Source organism: Miniopterus schreibersii, assembly GCF_964146895.1.
Source record: "Miniopterus schreibersii genome assembly, chromosome: 4".
Classification (NCBI taxonomy): domain Eukaryota; kingdom Metazoa; phylum Chordata; class Mammalia; order Chiroptera; family Miniopteridae; genus Miniopterus; species Miniopterus schreibersii.
In genome coordinates, this window is record NC_138105.1 from 79,365,764 (window position 1) to 79,385,900 (window position 20,137).

Below are 20,137 nucleotides of genomic sequence, written 5' to 3' on the forward strand. Positions count from 1 at the left end.
GATGCTGAACAGTTGCTTACGGCGCCACTTGGTTTATGTGAATGTACTGTCTAGTCTTAAAAGCAAGATTACGTTCGAGAAAGTATAGGAAGGAGAAGTCATTACTCAAGGGCCTCCAGGTTCAAGCAGTTAGGAGCACAGGTTACTATGCCTGTGACAATCAGGCTAATTACACAGTTTTCCTCTAGGTTTATTGAATTATTGAACTACTTGCTGTAGTTATAAACAATAAAGGCATGAGGCTGCATTTCACTTCTTGGTGCCCCTCCCCGCTCCCTCGAGCAGGGGTGGTTAAGAATAGGGGCTCTGGGGCCACATTCCATCTCTGCCCCCAGTAGCCGCATCCGCTAAGGACACATTAGTGACCACCTTCCGGAGTTCCCCGGGCCTGCCTTGGCCGAGGCACGGGTGGTGTGGGTGTTGCACACCTTCTGTCTGCCAGGCCCTCTGCCGGGTGTGTTTTAAGTAACGTGAGCAGGTTACTTAATCTCACGTCCCTCAGCTGCTTCAACTGAAAACTGGGGCTGACACTGGCTCCGACGTCAGGGGCTGGTCTAAAGATGAAAGGGATAAACCGTGGAGGACAGGACCGGACACATAGGAAGTGTTCGATACATGTTCATTATTTTTATTATTATTCCCATGCTTGAAGTATACGAATTACCCTGAGGTTAAAGTTAGCCACTCTTTCTTCCACTAGTGTTAACCTAAGGCAGCGGGGTCCCTCGCCAGCATTCAGGAGGGCTGCGGTTTTAAAGCCAGCGCGGTGCGGGAGTCTAGATGGCTGATGGATCGGATGGCTGTGTGCCCCGAGGGCTTTGGTGGCGCCCCAAGGGCTCTTAGATTGGCACGATCCCATGCAGGGCCCCTTGGAGGGAGAGGTTGCCCAGCGCTCCAGCACTAAAGGTGGCCAAGGCCTTGCTTGCCAGAGGCACGGGACGTTTGGTCTTAGCCTTCCGCAGGCCAGTCCTCTTGCTCAGTGCTTTGGGGGGCACAGAGAAGAGGAGTGATGGTTGGTCAGATTTGACCAGCACTTTGCAGTTTACAGACACAAAAGACCACATCTTGTATGATTCCATTTGTTTGAAATTTCTAAAATAGGCAAATCTATGGAGTCAGAAAGCAAATGAGTAGCAGGGCCAGGAGGGAATAGGGAGAGAAACTGTTCATGGGTCCGGGGTTTCTTTTTTGGGTAATTCCCCTTTTGTGGGTGATGTTCTACAAATAAATTGTGATGATGGTTGCACAACTCTGTGACTACACTAAAAACCATTGAATGGTACCGTGTAAATGGGTGAATTGCATGGTGCAGGAATTATATCTGAATAAAGCTGTTAAACAATTTAGGGTCCTTTGACAGTTTTTAAGAGAAGTAATGGCAGTCCTTTGGAAATAGCCGGTGTCTTCTAGATAAAAGCACTTCTAGACGCTGGTTGTAACTCCTAAATCCAGGCCAGTGTCCTGGGGCATGTCGATGGCTGTCTCATAAACCAGATTCACAGGCCTGTTGCTGAAACCAAGTGGAATTTCGTCTGTTCATCCTGGGGGAACGAACACTGTGTAGCAGCCATTCTGCCGGGTGCTTTTACACACTATTTCTTAACCTTCTTGCAGCCCTGCACACTAGGTGGTTTCATGCCCATGCTTTATACATGGAGAAATAGAGTTCCCAGAGACAACGTGTGCAGTAAGAGAGAGCTGCAAGAACAGAAGCAGAACTTGGGGCCCGTCGAGCCCAAGTCCATCTTCTTTTCACTCCCCGGTGGAAGGCTGGGTTGACGAGCTTTCCCTTGCGTCTTACACAAGCAGAGAGGAGTCAGCTGCAAGGCAAAAGCCAGGCTCGTGTAGCGACAGATAGCTTAGGAAAGTCACTCGAGGAAAGGCCTGTGAGTTGCGTGCAGGTCATTTGAGGCTTGTGCCCTCAGTGGGGAATCTCTGCTCCCTCCGGAAGTGAGCATGACATTCTGCCCTGTTCCCTGAGGCAGCTCTTCCCAGGAGAGCTTCTATGGAAAGAAAACTGTGGGAAAACATGTGGGAGCTTTTCATGGACACGTTTCTGAGTGTCATGGGCTCTTGGAGGAAACATGTTTATTTCCCTGAAGCCCTCAGCTTTGTCTGCGTCCTGAGTTTTCAAGGGTTCACAACTGTAGGAGTTGTTTGTGGATGGGGAGGGAAGCCACAGTATGACAGCCAGGGAACCGAATTGTTTTTGTAAGTGATAATGCTGTTGTGCAGTAAAATGGGCACAAGTGAATAGAGGTGGCAGGAGAAGTAAATAGAAAAAGATTTGCCCTTAGTGATGTTGAAGTGGTCGGAGGCAGACACATTAGCCCCCAGGGACCTTATTAAAAATGCAAATTCTCAGGTCCCAGCCCAGACCTACAGAATCTGAAACTCTCAGGGTGATGGCCAGGGACCTATGTTTTAATAAGCTCTCAAGATGACTTTCATATACCCTGAAGTGTGAGGAGCATAGCACGAGATGATCTTGTACACTCTTGGGGTTGAGCAGGAAAATCTGGGTGTGTTCCCAGGAGAACACCTCCTTCTGGGCTTGACCTGGTCTTGCTAGGTGGAGTGTGAGCTGCAGGAGAACAGCCCTTCATTTGTTGAAAACATTTAATGAGCACTTACTGTGTCTAGGCACTTATTCCCTGCTGTGAGGGCATGTAGAACCTAGTGGGGAGTGGTTAGATAGTAAATTATGGAAACTGATACAGAAATGCCTTCAAATGGGAATGTGACCCTGGGATGGTGACATTTAGCCCCATGAGAAGGAGGAGGGGAAGATGCTTAAGTAAAGAGCAAGGGGAATGGATTTGCAGAGAGAGGGTACTGCTTGTGCAAAGGCCTGGAGTTTGGGAGGGGTTGGGCTGGTCAAAGGCTGAAAAAACGGCTGCGGTGGCCTGATGGTGATGAGCTGGGGGCAGGTGGCAGAGTATGTGGGGGAGATGAGCCAGGACTGGATCCACAGGACCCAGGGAAGGAGTTTGAATTTTTACTCTGAAGATGGTGGCCAGCTACTGAAGGATTTAATCAGGCAGTGACAGGATCTGATGAAAGGTTTAAGATCCTTCTGGCTGCTTAGGAAGAGTGGTTTGGAGGGTGAATAGAGACACAGCCAGGGGTGTGGGGTGTGACGAGGGAAATTCTGTCCAAACTTCCCCACCTCCCCATCCCCCTGTCCCTTCCCAAGCAGGGGAACACAATTTAAGAAGAGATTCTGGAATTGTTTGGTTTTTTTGTGTGTTTGGTTTTTAAAAAATATATTTTTATTGATTTCAGAGAGAAGAAGGGAGAGGGAGAGAGGTGAGACCTCAATGATGTGAGAGTCATTGATCGGCTGCCTCCTACACGCCCCCCCACACTGGGGATCGAGCCTGCAACTTGGGCATGTGCCCTGACCAGGAATCGAATCGGGATCTCCTGGATCCTAGGTTGATGCTCAACCGCTGAGCCACACTGGCCGGGCGGTCCAGGAGTTGTTTTGTCAGGGTTTTTGTGTTGGCATTTTACAGATGGAACAGACTTAGAAGTACACACATCCTCATTGCTTTCATTAGACAACATTATATTACAGTACCTGCTATGTATGCACCTATTTAATTGTATATATTACTACTTATAAAAACTAAATTCTGTCAAAAGAAAATTCAGCTTAGGTGTCCACATTTTTGAGACATACAGAGCCAAGCTCAGTTGATTCCAGTTTAGCAGCATCTGCAAGGTTTGATCCATTTCAGAAATCTGAGCCCACTAGCATTGCTTGGGCTGGCATTTTTTTAGCCGAGAACTGCTTACCTGGGTGTAGAAAATCCAATATTTTATTTAGAAGAATGATTCATTGCTTAAGGGCGTCAGGAGTCCTGGGGTTTAACTTCTTTGTTGCACAAGTTTGATTTGACCTTGGACAAGTCGTTTCAGTTTATAATTTAGTGTCTCTGTGTGGAAGATGAGTAGTAATAGTTCTTGTAAACTTCCTGTTGCCATGCTAACTGGGCGAAAGCTCTCCAAGACCTAGGAGATTCAGCATGTGCAAAGGCCCCCTTGCGAAGGGAGCAGGCGATGTTGTAGGAAGTGAAAGGCAGCCTGTGTTGTTGGAGCACAGAGTGTGAAGGGGAGGTGCTCCAAGGTGAGGTGGTAGAGGTAGTCATGGGCCAAGCTGGGCGGGAGCATGTAGGCCTTGTTGGGGACTTCAGTCTTTATCTGAAGAGTAAGGGGAAGCCATTGGGGATTTAAATAGGGGAGTGACTTAAGGTTGATATGCTGTCTCATTTAATTCTCATGACAAATGTATGTGGTAGGCAATATCCCTATTTTAAACCCACACAGAAACTCAGGGTAGTAGAGATTAAGTAGCTAACCCAAAACCTCAGGTCAGCCTGACTCCAGAGTCCTCCGTCCCCAGATCAGCCGAGCTCAATAATAATATAACAATGACCACAGTTCTAAAACACTTTGAACTCTTACGATGAAAGCTCTCCCTTAATTTACAAAGTGGTATTATGCTGCAGAAATACGAGTGGTGATGAGAGAGTGGATATGCCGGGGATCTTTTAAAAGGCCCTGTCTGCATGGCTAGGTTCCAGCAACTTCAAGTTCCTTGCTGTCTGGTGGGGGGCGTCTCACAAGCAGCTATCAACACAAGGAAGGGTTTGGCAGCTCTGCCTGGCCATTTGACACTGCCATTGTCCATAATGACTCATTGTCCGAGAAATGTGCCCAAGGTGTGTACTTTCAGGGACTCTGAGCTGGGAAATCAGATCTGGGCAGTTCATGCGTGGTTTCACTGGAGTAGCCATGCCATGCCAAGTTTCTGCTTTCTCCCTCTTGGGTAGTCAGCTGGTTTAAGTGGATTCTTAGAAGCTGGTTGTAGAGATCACCATCTCGACTTTGAAACCAAGAAGGCTTGTTCAGGGTTGAAATGGGAAAACAGCTGTTGGCCTGTGGCCCTTGAGGCTTTTGTTGGTGATGACAAATATCTGTTCTTTTCTAGTTGACCATGTTGTGCCAGAGCCTGGGACAAGCCTGCTGGCTGCCTTTGACCAGTGGAGGGAATGGGCCGACAGCAAGTCCTGCTGTGACTACTCTCTGCACGTGGACATCACCGAGTGGCACAAGGGCATCCAAGAGGAGATGGAGGCCCTGGTGAAGGACCACGGTAGGTTTCGTTGACCCAACACCCTCAGTACATGAACTTGCACAGCCCTGTGGAGACAGGCTCTGTGAATGGTGCTTATAGATCACTTTTGGGCTTCACCCCAGGCCTGTAAGGGCTTTGGCAATAGCTCATCCTGGTTGGAGGTGGCCAAACCCAGTGCAGCAATAGAAGCTTTCATTGATATGGGGCCCCGAGCCTTATGCCAGGGACCTTTTCTTATGTAACAACTGTTTGCAGCTTATTGGTTTGAGGGAACCATATGCCCAAGCCAGGTTGGGGTGTTGAGGCTACAAGATGTGCCAGTGAGGATTCTGGGCAGTCATAGGTGGGTTCCTGGGATCTGGAGTAGAGGACTTGAGCAGCTTCTTGCTGCAAACCTGGAAGAACCAGGACAGATTTGAGGGTGAGGAGGCCCTGGGACAACCATAGGACTATTTTAGGGAGCAGGATTCCAAGGATTGGGTTCTTACAGATTTCCAGGGAGGCTGGAGAAATCTTGACTACTTCAAAGTACCTCTGGGACCTCGTTGTCCATAGGAACCTTGGGGTCTTGGGTGGTGTTGCCAGATCACATCGTCTTCTAGGGTCCCCTTGAACTTGGCTGTAACTAGACTCGACTCCTGGGTCACTTGTAGACCTCCTTGGACCTTACCTTTTGGGGAAGCACCTATTGCTTTTGGGTTTGAAGACTTCTAAGCTCAGAAGTCCCATGAGCTGTGAGTAAAATGGCAGGAGGGAAATTGCTAGACATAGATATGGTAGATATCCAGAGATTGCTAGAAGCAGCCCTGAATGAAAATCTGGAGTCTTAGGTTTATTGCTTTGCTCTTCCACAAATTAGCTATATGACCTTGGACAAATCACTTGAATTTTCTGAGTCTCAATTTTTTAAAAAAAGTCTCTTACAGGAGAGTATTGAACTAGATATCTTAAGATTCTTTCTAACATGAAGATCCAACATAAAAGAAAGTAGCTAACCCTTGATCTTTCTCACTTTTGAGAATGCCAAGATTTAACTTTTGGTACTTATGATGAATCTACTCTAACTCAGCCAAGAGAGTTACCATAACAACTGTTGCCTGGCAGCGGAGAAGGACTGAGATGCCCTCAGGCTTGGATTTAAGCAGCTTCCAGCACCCGGGTGGCTTGAATTAAGCTCCACGGCTATGAGATTGTCAGTACAATTGTTTACCATTGTGATGAATGTTGGGCAGGGATATTGTTTTGGTGCCTAGGGAGGCAAGAACTATAAAATACCAGGATGAGAATTTCGATATATGCCTGTCACACTCAAGGACCTTTTCTTAAAAATCAGCATGGAAGGCAGTCTGTTTACTAAAGAAAAGACTTCTATTATAGATCTTCATCAACAGGATCTTCTAATCCATTTTCTTGTTAAAGTCACAATAGTTGGGGGGAACTTTTGTGTTAATTTTTACTTTTAATTGCAGTAAAATACAGCATAACATAAAATTTACCATCTTAACCATTGAAAGTGTACAGTTCGGTGGCCTTAAGTGCATTCACATCGTTGAGCAACCATCCCCAACATCAATCTCCAGAGCTTTTCATCTTTCCAAACTGAAACTCTGTCCTCATTAAACAAAAATGCCCCATTCCCCCTCTCCCCAGCCCCTGGCAACCACCATTCCACTTTCTATCTCTATGAATTTGACATATAAGTAGAATCTTACAGTATTTGTCTTTTTGTGACTGGTTTATTTCACTTAGCATAATATCCTCAGGGTTGATTCATGTTGTAGCATGTGTCAGAATGTTACTGGAAAGGTGACCAGAGGGAGCTGGTCTGCCTCGGGCACCGGTAGTGTGTGGGTTCTTCACTTTGTGCAGGAAAGATTTTACAACATGACTCTAGGTGATTTTGAGAGTATATTTATTAAACCTGGGGACAGTGAAACAAGGAAGGGTTTAGAATAGAAGCAACAGGAGAGCTTAGGTGGTGCTGCTTTGGTTCTTTAAAAATGATATAGGAAAGAAATGAGCTGAGGCAGGGCTGCTGTCAGCTCCCTGCAAAGTCAGAGAAAAGAGGGCCTTGGAGACAGGTTCAGGGGGTTAGCCCAGGATGAGCTGCTGCTGTCCAGTGCTCCCCTGGTTGCAAATCTCATGGGGACTCTTAGAATTTAGGAGATGCACTCCTGTGAGGGAAGAAGAGGAGGAAGGTGTTCCCTGGAAGGCTGGCTGGCTCCTTTGTTTTGAGGAGCTTTAAAGGCTGGGAGTTTAGGGGAGTCTTATGGGAAGATCTTAACAGAATATTCATCAGCTTTCCCAGGTGTGTCCTTTCAGGATCCTGGTCTCCCCTGATGGTCAGCCCAGGGCAGGGGGTCATTAGTCATTGCAGCTGGTCCTGGCCTTGCCCGCCTGGTTTTGCTGCTTTTCTGGGCCTGGAGCTGAAATACAACCGAGGTCTAGATGTTATCTCTAGGGAGGAAAGGTCAGGGGGTTTTAATCCACAAGACCAGCAATATGCCAGGGGAGGAAAGGTCATCCTGGGGCGAGGTCTGGAGCCAGTTTTGCACCTGGGGCTTTTAACCCTGGTGACCTTCTGTATCTGGCTGTAAATTGCTTGGCCAGTTTGTTCAGCTAGCCATCAGTTTCCCCATTTTACTTGCCAAGGAATTTTCCTTACTACCCTGCCTCAAGAATTCCCTTCCCGCTTAAGCCTGAATGACATTCCATTAGACGGCTATCCAGCCACATTTTGTTCATCCGTTCATCTGTCAGTGGACACTTGGGCTGCTTCCACTCTTTGGTACTGTGAGTAATGCTATGTATTCGTATGGGTGTACAAATAACAGCAACTTTTCATTTTGATATAGTTTTAAACTTAGAGGAAAATTGCAAGAATGCTAAAAAGAACTTTCCCCCCCATTCCCAGATTTACCAGTTGTTTATATTTTGCCCCATTTGCTTTATCAACCTCTCTGAGTCTCCATCTGTCGCTCTTTCTCTCTATAGACAGGGTGGGACAAAAGTAGGTTTACAGTTGTGGGTACGTGAAACACAGAGTTAATAAAGCTATTGTAATAATAATAACCTGCATGTCTTTTTCCATACAAACAACTGTAAGCCTACTTTTGCCCCACCCTGTACATATACACGTATGCATGGTATTGGAACTTTTTTATTTCCTTCCACATTATTTGGATGATCTGTTACAGTCATGAATTTTGTCTGTGACTTTGTCTGTCCTCCAGGGGTAAACTCCTTCCTCGTGTACATGGCTTTCAAAGATCGCTTCCAGCTAACAGATTCCCAGGTAAGAAAAGTTGGCTTTTCTGAGCAGGTTCACTGGCATTTGGTACTGGGGCCACTACTGTTGTTTTGAAAGCTGCCTCCAGTGTATGCACATCCCTTAGCTTCAGGGGAAATGGCTGGTGGATAAAGTCCTTGCTAAACTTTACCTTTAGGGAGGGTGTGAACCCAGTGCCCTGACCCCCTGGGACCGGTGTTCTACCAGGCTCTGGAATCAGCATGCCATAGGACAGCGTGGTCAAGAGGTGCACTCAGAGCCTGGTGTCATCTGTGATCTTCTCTGAGCTTCTTACTCCCAGTTTACATCCTTTTAGGTTACTCCGCCTCTGTTAATTACTGAGAGCTTCTGCTCTGCCACATGTGGCCAGAAGCATTGCCCTCGGGATATGTGAAAAAACCAGCTTGTAGAAGCAGCGGAGGAGAGGAGTGGCATTTTTGATCCCTGTGGTTGACAGGGAGAGGGATGTGCTTGCGAACAGGAAGCTGGCAGTCCCTGTCTCTGACCCCAACTCCTTCCTTTCAGATCTATGAAGTACTGAGTGTGATCCGGGATATTGGTGCGATTGCCCAAGTCCACGCAGAGAATGGTGACATCATCGCAGAGGTACCGTCCCTTCCTTTCCACCATTTCTTTCTGCATGAACCACAGGATGAGAGGCAGGCTTGAGAAAGGGCTGACTTCTATAGCTCAGCTCTCAGGTGGAAAAGCAGGGGGGCCTGATGTAACCATCCTGCGGTGCTGTGCTAACAGTCTCACTGACGGCGTGTGGCGCAGGCACCTCTTGGTGTGTTCTGTAGGACACGTAGCCTGTTCCCTTTCCACAGAGATGTTGTTTCTCTCCGTGCTGTGATGTAGCTGTCTGTGTGGAGTGGGACATGGACCCCCACATGCAAACATTTTATACTGTAGCATCCCAGGGGAGTAGCTGCATGTATTTGGGAGGCTGTGATTGATCTGCCATAGCTCAGGCAGGACTGGGGACAGGGTAGTGAGCCCTTCTCTTCATGGGATCTTGGGATTAGGGCCATTTTTACATCTTGCCTGAGTAACTTTAATCCAGGTCTTCAGAGCCACCTGCAGTCACACACAGAGAGACACACACGTATGCACGGACACACACACACAGAGCAATCCCTGACAGCTTGGCTTTCTTTAAACATTGCAGGAACAGCAGCGGATCCTGGATCTGGGCATCACGGGCCCCGAGGGACATGTGCTGAGCCGGCCTGAGGAGGTGAGCATCTGCTGGATGGAATGAATGTCCCACGTGTCCGTTGGGCTGCCAGAGCCAACATACCCTCCTGCCTGTCGACATGGGGCTTCTCAGATGCTGATTTTGGTCCCTCTGAGAAGTCACAGGTTACCTGTGTGTGTCCACTCAGGCAAAGTGAAGGGTTAGACCTATTCGAGGGGTAAAGCAGTGTGGCCTGTTTAGCCTGATGACTCCCCTTTCTGTCCCTGATTCTCCAGCCCTTTCTCGGGGAGACACAAACAGCTTTTTATCAGCATCCTGCAATATCTGGATTTCATGGTTCATACCTTGGGGCCTCCAAAATCTCACCAGTCACCAAAACATAGTCACAGGGATCTAAAAGCTTTTCTAAATGTCTAAAAAGCATAACAGGATTGTATGTTTTCCCACGGTAAGTGTGCACAGTGTAATCAGCGTGGTTTGGTAGACAGAACCTTTCAAAATTAAGAGCAGGGGCTTTGCTGGCACAAAGGTTGAGAATTGATGACTTGGATGGCGAGGCTTGTAAGTTATCGGTGGGGGGTGCCCATATCATATGTTCTGGAGAATTGGTTTCTCTAAAGTAGAATCTATAGCCTTTCAGTGCCTCTCAGGAGTCAGCTCCTTAATGAAGGGGTCAAGGTCACGCGTTCGAGGATCTGCCCCTGAGCAAAGAGAATCCTGGGGAGTCTCCTGGAAATGAACAGACTTTCTCTTTACTGGAAATAACTAATGGAAAAGGACGGGTGCAGAGAAGGGCAGATAAATCATCAAGCAACTGGATACTGCTATAAAATTAGGATTTTTACCCCCAGAAACAGGTGGAGAGAGATGCTTGACAAGAGGGGTATGAATGGGAACAGGACCCTCGAATCTCAGAACTTTAGAACTGGGATGTTCCTGCTGCATCTGGGAAGTGTGCACATTAGGGCCTGTGGGTGCGGGGGTCTGCTCCCCCCAGAATTAAAATGGATTTACAAGAGCTGAATTAAAGGTGCTGTCAACAGGCTGCCTGGGGTAGGCGGGGGTGAGGCGGCATGGTATCCACAGCCTTTTTATCTCAGGCTTTGGGGAAGGGGTGAGGCTGGAAAACCAAAAAGAATTTAAGGCAGAAAAAAGTGAAGGCGGAAGCACTTAGAATGTCTTACATTGAGCACTTAAACTTCCTTGTTTTGCCTGTCCTACTGCAAACTCACACAGTCACACACATAGATACAGACACACACACAGATACACACACAGACACACACAGACAGGCAGGCAGAGACAGATATAATCACAGACAGAGACCGACAGACATGCACACAACACAAGCAGCCACAGACACACTGGGACACCTTCAGCACCATCTGAGGCCCTGAGGACATTTTCCTCTCCCCACATGAAAGGGCAGAAGCTGTTAAATTTTCAGTATTGTATATTCCTCTCCAGGCCATGGGATCTAGGCCCTTTCATAACCATCTAAGCTTCCCAGGTGTGCTAAAAAGCTGAAGGTGTGAGCCGGAGCTTTCACGAGGGTGAGGGAGGCTGAAGGTGACTTCTTTAGGCCCCTGCATAGCTTCGGGGAACCCCGTGCTGTGACTGGCTGATGGACAGTGATTCGGGGAGGCAGCTTGTAGGAGAGAAGGAGACAGACTCAGTAGCTGATGCTAAGAGTACCTGAGGCTGGATTTATGCACAAGCATGCACACATACACATGTACAGATAGAAGTGCACACATGCACACACATACAAATACACATCTGGCGCCTTCTCCCTCGGCTACTGGTGACAATTTTCAGTTTGTCGCCAAGGATCTGTTGTGTATTAAGCTCTGAGAGCTCTATAATGAGGCAAATAAATGTGTTTATTTTTAACTCTGATACTATTTGTATAATATTTTAAAGCAATAGTATTTAAAACAGAGCTCCGTGTGTGTAAGACAGTTCATATTGTATGTCAGAGGCACACAGCTGTACACACAGAAGGGTGAAGTATGGACCCTTCTGTGGTTATGGGTGCAACCTGGAGAATTGGTGTTTAAATGACCTCTCTCCACAAGGCAACGTTGTGGCCTCTGCCCTCACTCCAGGCCTGTGCGGGATTGGGGCAGGCGAGGAGTCAGACCTCACAGCAGATGAGCGAATCCAGACAGGACTCTGGAACCTGGATTCTTCAAATCAAAGCCAGTCTTCCCGGAAGCCAGTCTTCTTGGGTTAGGGCCCCGATAGAACTGGCACTTTTGTTCCATTTACTCCCTAATTAGGATGATTTCTCATTCCAATTCACTCAGAACAGTTCAGTCCCCACCCATTGCTCCCATGCAGTTATGAATAGGGCCTTTGTTCACTTTCAAAGTGTCTGGGTTGGGACAGTAAATTGGGAAGTCACCGGCACCCCTGGGAAGCGATGAGAATTCTAGGGGAATCCTTTTCACTCTTTACTCTGCAGACTTTTGAGGTGACCGCAAAGATGCAGGCCGTCTGTCCTGTGTGCTTCCCCGGGCCAGAAGCACTTTGGTTGTAACTGGAGCCAAGGAGAAAGAGAGAGCTGATCGTTGAGCTATTCCAGGAATTAAAAACATTTAGATGTTTAATGAGCTTTTTCAAGAGCCATTTGGTTTGCCTTTAGATTTCTAGACATCTCTCTTAACATATTTTACGCCTGAAAGGCCAAATGTGAATGATGTTGTCTTTATTAAATTAGATTACCAGTTAATGCAATTATAGGACTTGAGCTCTTGGCCAAGCTCCTGTAGAGACTTGGTTAGTTAAGATGATTCAGTTAGTTCAGTCATTTCTTATGAAAAAAAATCACAGCTCTTTATGGGACAGCTTAGCTTTAACCATGAACATAACATGAAGTCATTTATTTGTTCAGTAAACATTTTCGAGCACCTGCTGTGTACCAGGCGTTACACTGGGAACTATCAAGGGTGGACAATGGAAGGTACAAAAAAATCGAGTAACACCTAGCGCCTTGCCCTGAGGAGTTGAAGCCACAGCCTTTTGCTGGGATTTGGGAGGGAGCAAGACTCTTCGAGATCCTTCATTTCACTGTTTTAGCTGCTTTTTCAGTTGCCCATTCTAAACACACATGGCTGATTCCTCTGTGACATATAACTTGTTCTAAGTAGTCTTACCTGATTAGGTATTTAGCAGTCATCACATGGGGCCTTTGGAATCTCATCCAGTGAAGCATTGGGTTTAAAGAATCAGATTATTAATTAGAGCAGCTCTTTCCCATCTTGTGCTGAAGGTCGTACCAGTCTGTGGCTGGCCATTGTCCTGTTTCACATACAGAGGGACTTTGATTTGCATGAATGCTGCCTACTCCGTCCTCAGAGCCCTGTGAGGCCACATTGTCCCTTCGGTAGTGCTGGCTTCCTCTGTGGACATCGGACAGGAGCCCAGCACAAATGATCACATCACCGAAGGTCTTGACTCAAGGCCATACAACTGGAACGAAGGCACTAAAATTGGGAGCAATGTTTTTGTGCATAGTGTTTGCCAAACATTAGCAAGCATAACCACCAACCAGGGTTGTTAAGACCCATATTTCTGGTTCCTACCTCCAAGAGGTACTGATCCTTTGGGTCTGGGGCAAGGCCCAAGAATCTGCATTTTTTTTTAAAAAAATATATCTTTATTGATTTCAGAGAGAGGAAAGGAGAGGCAGAGAGAGAGATAGAAACATCAATGATTGAGAGAGTCATTGATCGAGCCCGCAACCTGGGCATGTGCCCTGACCAGGAATCGAACCCTGATCCCCTGGATCCTAGGTCGATGCTCAACCGCTGAGCCACTCCCGGCCGGGCAATCTGCATTTCTTGCGGACTCCAGGCTGATGCTGGCTTTGCAGGTCTGCTGACCACACTTAGAACCACTCAGAGGGGCCAGGAAGGAATGCCCCCTCACTTCAGTCAGTATGAAGTGACACTGGGCAGGTCACATCCCCCTTCTGTAGTGCCACTCAGGGTAGAACCTTGGGGACACAGTGGTCTCCCATTCGTCTGAGCCTCTTTTGCAGGTAGAGGGTAAGGATGGGCTCATGGAGTGGGGACAGTTCTCACGTTCAGATGCCCTTCTGCAGGTGGAGGCTGAAGCCGTGAATCGTTCGATTACCATCGCCAACCAGACCAACTGCCCCCTGTATGTCACCAAAGTGATGAGCAAGAGCGCAGCGGAAGTCATCGCGCAGGCCCGGAAAAAAGGTAAGCGCTCCTGGCGCGGAAGACGGACGGCTCCTCTTCCAGACCCTCATGCCAAGTGGTCCGTTTTCACCACGTCCCAGCATTAACCTAATTACCACTGGGTGAGGCAGGGAGCTCCAGTTTCTCCCTCTGCTGCACGCGGCGGCCTCGTCAGTATCTATTTAAAGCCGTGCACAGCGTGGAGGGGGTGGGCAGGCACATTTCCCCCCTGCACCCCCCTTCAATAGAAAGGTTGGATTTAATTTGATACAGTCTAAATAAACTGGGCACATACACAGATGACATCAGTTTCCATCTGCCACAGAATCATCCTGCTGGGGAACTTTTCTATTGCAAAATGCATTTCCCCTTGGTAGTGCTGTCCCCTGGAGTAAGAGAGCCTTGTGGGGGCCGTGGGGTGGGGGATGTTGCCCTGGACATGTCATGTCTAGTCCTCCTGGTGCTCAAGTCACTCCCTGTACATTATATCGATATGTTCTGGGCTGAGGCTGGCTCTCTTATTACTCACTGGGAGTCCATCGAGAAGGATCTTGGAAACTAATTTACTAAGTGCAGCTTCCAGAGGCTGTTCCGTGGGCACCTTATCTATTATGGATGCAGCCGAGCCCGGCTATAACCTGCCTTTGGCAGTGAGTTTGGATAATCACACCACATGTCCCTTGCGTGGGAGGGCAGCTTCGTGCACAGAGAGCCTGATCCCGCATAGTGGGCTCTGAGGGTGGCGCTTGGCCTGATGTGAACATGAAAATCATCAAAGGGCCCTTCGTCCCTCCCTCCCTTCTTCCTTCCTGCCTCCCAATTATGTTCCCCACCCTTTTGCCTCTCTGGATCTCTCTGATTCTGTATTTCTCCATTTCTTTTATTTCTTGTTCTGTTCCTTCCATCCCTGTGTCTCCATTTCTCTCTTGATTTCTGTCCTGCCTTCTCCTGGTCTCTGTATCCTCCTTGGTCTCTCTCTGTCATTCTCCTGTCCCTTTATCTCTCTCTCTCCCTGCATCCCTCTTTCTCTGTTAATAAGGGAGCAATTTAACCCCCGTGGTTTGTTCTCTAGTTCTCTGTGGGATGAGATCCGCATGGATAGGGAGAACCAGGATTTCTTCACTGATGGGTGACTTGGGGCAGGACCTAGATCACACTGCCGAGTGACCACGGAGTCAGCTGGTCCCAAGAGAGGATGGCTTGCAGAAGGCCCTACTCCTTGGCACTCTCCCGGGGCTTCTGTCCTCAGGCTCTAGATCAAATGGGCTGCTGCTTTGCCCTCCTCCTGTAGCCTGTCCTCTCCTGGCAGCTGGAAGGAATCGCCTTTTTGAAATAAAAGAACATTCACCTAAAATAATTTCGTCTGCTCAGAAGGGGCTGAGTTGTTTCTAGGAGACATTGTGGATGGTGACTGTCAGGGACCCTCTCTCACCTGGGCCCTCTGTCACCTAGGCACCCATCTGTAACATGGCTGGGCACATGTGGGAATCAGCCCGGGCACCCAACACTAGTCGCAGCTGATGCTTCCCCGTAGCATGGGGACAGTGGGCACAGTGTCCAAAAAGGGGAAGATAGGGGGCAGCTTATGGTAATAAGAAACAAAATGTTAAAAATTGAATGTAACTTTAATATAATTAAACATTCCATTTAATACAATTTAAAAACTGAGGCTTTGTGTTTGAATTCAGCCTCTGACTTGCACAAATTGGAGACTGGAGGTGTCGGGCCTCTCACCAGACCTGAGTCAGGGTAGGTGGAGCTGCCTGGCCTGGGCTGCAGAGCACTGGGCTCTGGGTCAGCCCTGGCAGGTGCGCCGAAGATCCCTCTCCTTTCCGTGTCTCAGTTTCCCCATTTGAAGATGTGGAGCTGGAGATTGTTATTTTACAAACCCGTCCTGTTCTAATACTCTGTGACTCGGTGCCTGATGATGTCCCTCTGTTGTCTTTATGACTTTGATCCTGTGTGAGTCTTAGGGTATGAGCGTGAAGAAGGGACTACTTAAGTCTGTTTATTCTAGAACCTTCCAGGTGTGAGTCCCAACTGTGCCTGCATCGTGGTTCCCAGGGCAGCTCTTGCATTCAAACTCTCGCTCACTCTGTAGTCTGTGAAAGCCCTTGCTTTAGAGGAACCCGAGCTGCCAGGAAATCCCTGGTGCATTCAGGTGTTTACGAGGAAGAATGCGAAATCCTAGCTGGCTCTGTAGGCTCTGTAGGCTCTTTCTGTCTTGTTGGAACTTTGGAACAACTTTGGGAGGTGGCCCGGCAGGGGTCGTTGTACTTTGTTTTACTTTGCAGCTGAGTAAATTGGACCTTGGAGCTGGCAAGTGGTGGAATTGGGCTTTAATCATTACGCATCTGATGTCAGGCCGTGAATATCCATGTTAATATCTGACTTCATGCTTTGAGATTATTTTAATATGGAAAATGTTTTGACTGTCTTCTTGTCGGTATCTGTTGGGGTTTAGTTCCTCAACAAGCCTGGTAAAACAGAAGCCTGATGCCAGGCACAGTCATGGACAATATGGACCGAGAAGAACAACAGTCTAAGGCTGTATTAAACGTTTGCACTCTGGGATCAGCCTCCTGTCCTGGGTCAGATGCCAGATCTGCTGTGCACTAGCACCTGATGCTGGGCAGGATCAGTGTCATGTCTAGGTCCTGTTTTCCCATCTGCAGGGGAGAGCAGTAATAGCAACTCATCACACAGGATGACAGTGATGCTTTAATGAGATGCCGTTCATAAAGATGCATATAGTAAGTATACCTGCTACTATCATGGTTAGTGAGTGAAGCGCTGGTTAGAAAAGCATAGGAAAGATGCCTGCTGACCTAGGGCAAGGGTTTTCTGCTAAGGATTCTTTTCTTCAGGTGGGTTCTTCTAGCCCTGGGGGCAAGCATGAGGCCAACTTTCTGCTGCTCCATTTCTTCGTCAGTAAACTGGAGAGGTTTTTCATTCATTCAAGAGCTCTTACTATTTACTTTTACCGTGTAATACTTCGGGCCTTCATGCTGCAGACGAGAAATGGCCCCAGCCCTCAGCTCCTTCGCCAGCAGGGCAGGGACACGGGCAGAAGGCACAATGGCAGATGGTCAGTGTTACCAAAGAGGTGTGGCAGGTGTGGTCAGAGCACAGAGGAAGGCGCCGCTGTTGCAGACGTGCACTGCCTGTCTCAGGCTGGGTAAGAGGACTCACCACTTTTCTGCAGATGGGAGCTGCTGAAAAATCCTAACCCTACATCGTTTTCTCTGATCGACCCCCAAGTGCTCCCCACCCAGAGACCTACCGGTCCTAAATCTCAAACGGGGTGTTTGGGTAAGCAAGGGTATGAGCTAAAACCTAAATGAAAACTATTTTCACATGCCCTCTTGACCCGCCATGACCACGGTGGCTTCTCCAGGGACGCCTTACACACACGGCTTCCCTCCTCTGTGCCGTCCAGCAAGACAGCCGGTCATTAGCCCCATTCCTCAGAGAAGGAAATGAAAGCACACCCAGGACCAGACTGCCCTGAGCAATTTTTGATCTCCAAAAGAACTTAGACATCTGTTGATGTAACAGGCTCATATCATGAAAGAGAAACTGAAATGTGGGAATGAGTATCTTACTCCCCAGATCGTTCAGCCCGTGAGAAACAGAACCCGGGGATCTGGACTCCTGGCAGCTCACTTTCCGCTGCGGGGCCCCTCTGGGGGTTTCTCTGGAATGGCTCTCTCAGACTGCATCTTGTCCACGTGTGAAATCCAGCGTGGCTGCTGGTGCCTTCTGCGGGTGGAAGGTAGGGCGTAGGCAGTGAGTGCCTGACTTTACCTGGCAGATGACCTCCATCCTGCTCCTTGCCCACCCCTGTCACCCAGTTGCAGAAATGTTCAAAACATTGGGTGGCTGCCCGAGGGACGTGAAACCCTGGGAACTCAAACCCGAGACAAGACTTCCTTTGCCCTGCAGGTCAATAGGAATGACTCAGGTGTAATGAGAAGACTGTGGTCATGGATGGGGCCATGAGGGCCACCCCAACTTTGGGATGAATCCTTAGTGTTAAGCTAATGCGCAGCCTAGCTATCTTGGACCCAAAGAGTTGCACATGGTTTGGCTTGTGGGTGTCATAAAAATTTGTGTTAGCCAGGGCTCTTCAGAGAAACAGAACCAAGAAAGAGAGAGAGAGAGAGAGATCTTAAGGAGTCTCATGCAGTTGCGGGAGCTGGCAAGTCTGAAATTTGTAGTGTGTGCCCGGGAGGCGTGGAGACTTGGGGAAGAGTTGATGTTGCACCTGGAGCCCCAAGGCTGTCTGGAGGCAGAAATTCCTCCCCAGTCAATGCCCTCACTTTAACAGCAGACACGGAGGTGTTGGGAATTCAATTTGCATTGTAATATAGCCACTGGCAGGGTGAGAGTCTGGGTTTAGTTTCCAGCCACCTGAACCCCGAGGCTATGGCAGATAAGGATCTTCAGGGCGGATAGAAACTTTGGGGTCATTGATGCGGCACTTGGGCTGCGAGTTAGAATCCCTGAGCTCATCCCTTTCTTTCCCCACTTTGTCCACATGATTAGGAACAACCAGCCAATCTCCTTTTACCCAGTTTGACAAAAATGTTCTAGGGTATCAAATACACGGTCAACCCAAACGTTGCTTCTTAGATTAAGTGGTAGGAGTGTCCGGTGGTGGGTGAATACACTTTGCGAATCCTGTTGCCCCTGCATGAGTGGTGCCCCCTTTGCTACTGGAAATGAGTGATTAGTGCTTTTAAATCAAATCAGATTAGAGAGCCGAGTCCACAAACCCCAGACTCATTCAGAGAACTCTGGCTTTCTTCCTCTGGAACCACTCTTGGTACCAAAATCTAACAGGATTACCCATGGGCAGGCCTGGCTGTTGGCTTCTGGCACTGAGGAGAGAGGGGAGGGGAGGGAGAAGTCAGTGTTTCACTGTGCTTTGTGCTTGTGTGTTGAAATATATATACCTGATTTCCCATTGTGTCTACTCTGGATTTGTTCTCCTTCACGGGGGAGCTGTCACAGCCCCAGCCTTCCATTTATTCTTCATGAATGCGCTCAGGCCCCAGGCCCCGTGCGAGTAAATACCACCCCAAGGCCTCTGCAGTTCGGAGCTGTCCTAGAGAGCCTGCCAGCTGCTGGCTCAGGGTCACATCCTTCAGTTTAGACTTTCCCTGCAGAAGAGAATCAGAAGGTCTAACCTCCGCCAAGAAAGCATCAGCAGCGTGTCTAGAGAAGTGCAGAACAGCCAGTCGAGCCTATTCCGTGGTTTATTATTATTAGCGGTAATTGTTTCTGGCACACAGTTCAGTGGTGTCTGTGGCCTGACTGAGGTTCAGAAGCTCATCCATGGCTCACTCAGGTACAGTGTATATAAAACGGGGAGCAGTGCCCCGGGCAGGCTGCAGGCCATTGGTACTGGGAGGCAGGCCCCCACCCGTGGGCCCACACTCCCCCTGGAGGTAGGGGTCTCCCACAGGATGGTTTAACTCCTGCCCTGCCTTTAGGGGCCTAAGAAAATGAATAAATGAAAAGACTGCAAGCACCTTGGAATCCCTTGGAATCTGAACAGGACAAAGCAGAAACGCACCTCATGATGCCTTTCTCTTTCTCCAAGTGTCCCCATCTCAGCTTCGCCTCAGCGCAGGAGCCCCGGCTCAGCCTGGGTCTAAGGAGGCAGGTCTGGTCAGCAGTGACCTTGAAGCTCTGACTCACTTCTGGGTTTTCCAGAGTTTGAAGGCCGAGTTCATTCTTTTGTGGTGAGGGCATGTTCTGTGCACCCGGAACGGGACCCAGCTGGGCTCCAGCTCCGCACTCGCCAGAAGTTGTATTTCACAGACTGAGATGCAGGCCACCGTTGAGGGCGCTCACACATGTGGGATCTGGGATGCGTTCAGGAACCAAGCTCTCTTTGTACTCAAGTTCCCAGAGCAGGGCTGAAGAGCAGATTCAGGTTGAGGATGAGCAGTAGCAGATTACGGGAAAATCAGGAAACTGTTTATGCTTGCCCAAGGATTTTTCAAAGACCAACAAGCTACTCTTTTTTTTCTCCAAGCAGTTCTGCCCTTTTGAACTTTTTCATGGCAACAAGACCAGGAAACCTTTAGGGTTATGGGTCCTTTGTTTTCCTAATGACTTGTACTAACCTCACCCCTGTGCTATGACAATAGCCAGCTGGACCTGCAGACCTGGCTGAGCAGAAGAGCTGGGAGCGGAGGTCCTGAGAACCACCGGCCGGCTGGGTCCTGCTCAGCCATTTGCGTTTCATAAGCGGACTTGGCAGCAGCCAGGGCCTTCTCATTATGCGG

At 48.5% G+C, this 20,137-nt stretch overlaps 1 protein-coding gene across 1 annotated transcript in view; it reads left to right on the top strand.

Annotated features, from left to right (window-relative positions):
• Positions 1 to 20,137, top strand: part of DPYSL2 (dihydropyrimidinase like 2) — a 65,824-nt gene that overhangs the window by 30,250 nt on the left and 15,437 nt on the right. Inside the window, exons 4-8 of the mRNA XM_081133891.1 lie at positions 4,997 to 5,161; positions 8,377 to 8,438; positions 8,958 to 9,038; positions 9,601 to 9,669; positions 13,739 to 13,859. Coding sequence (XP_080990017.1) covers positions 4,997 to 5,161; positions 8,377 to 8,438; positions 8,958 to 9,038; positions 9,601 to 9,669; positions 13,739 to 13,859 — 498 coding nt within the window. The remainder of the gene's footprint in view (positions 1 to 4,996; positions 5,162 to 8,376; positions 8,439 to 8,957; positions 9,039 to 9,600; positions 9,670 to 13,738; positions 13,860 to 20,137) is intronic.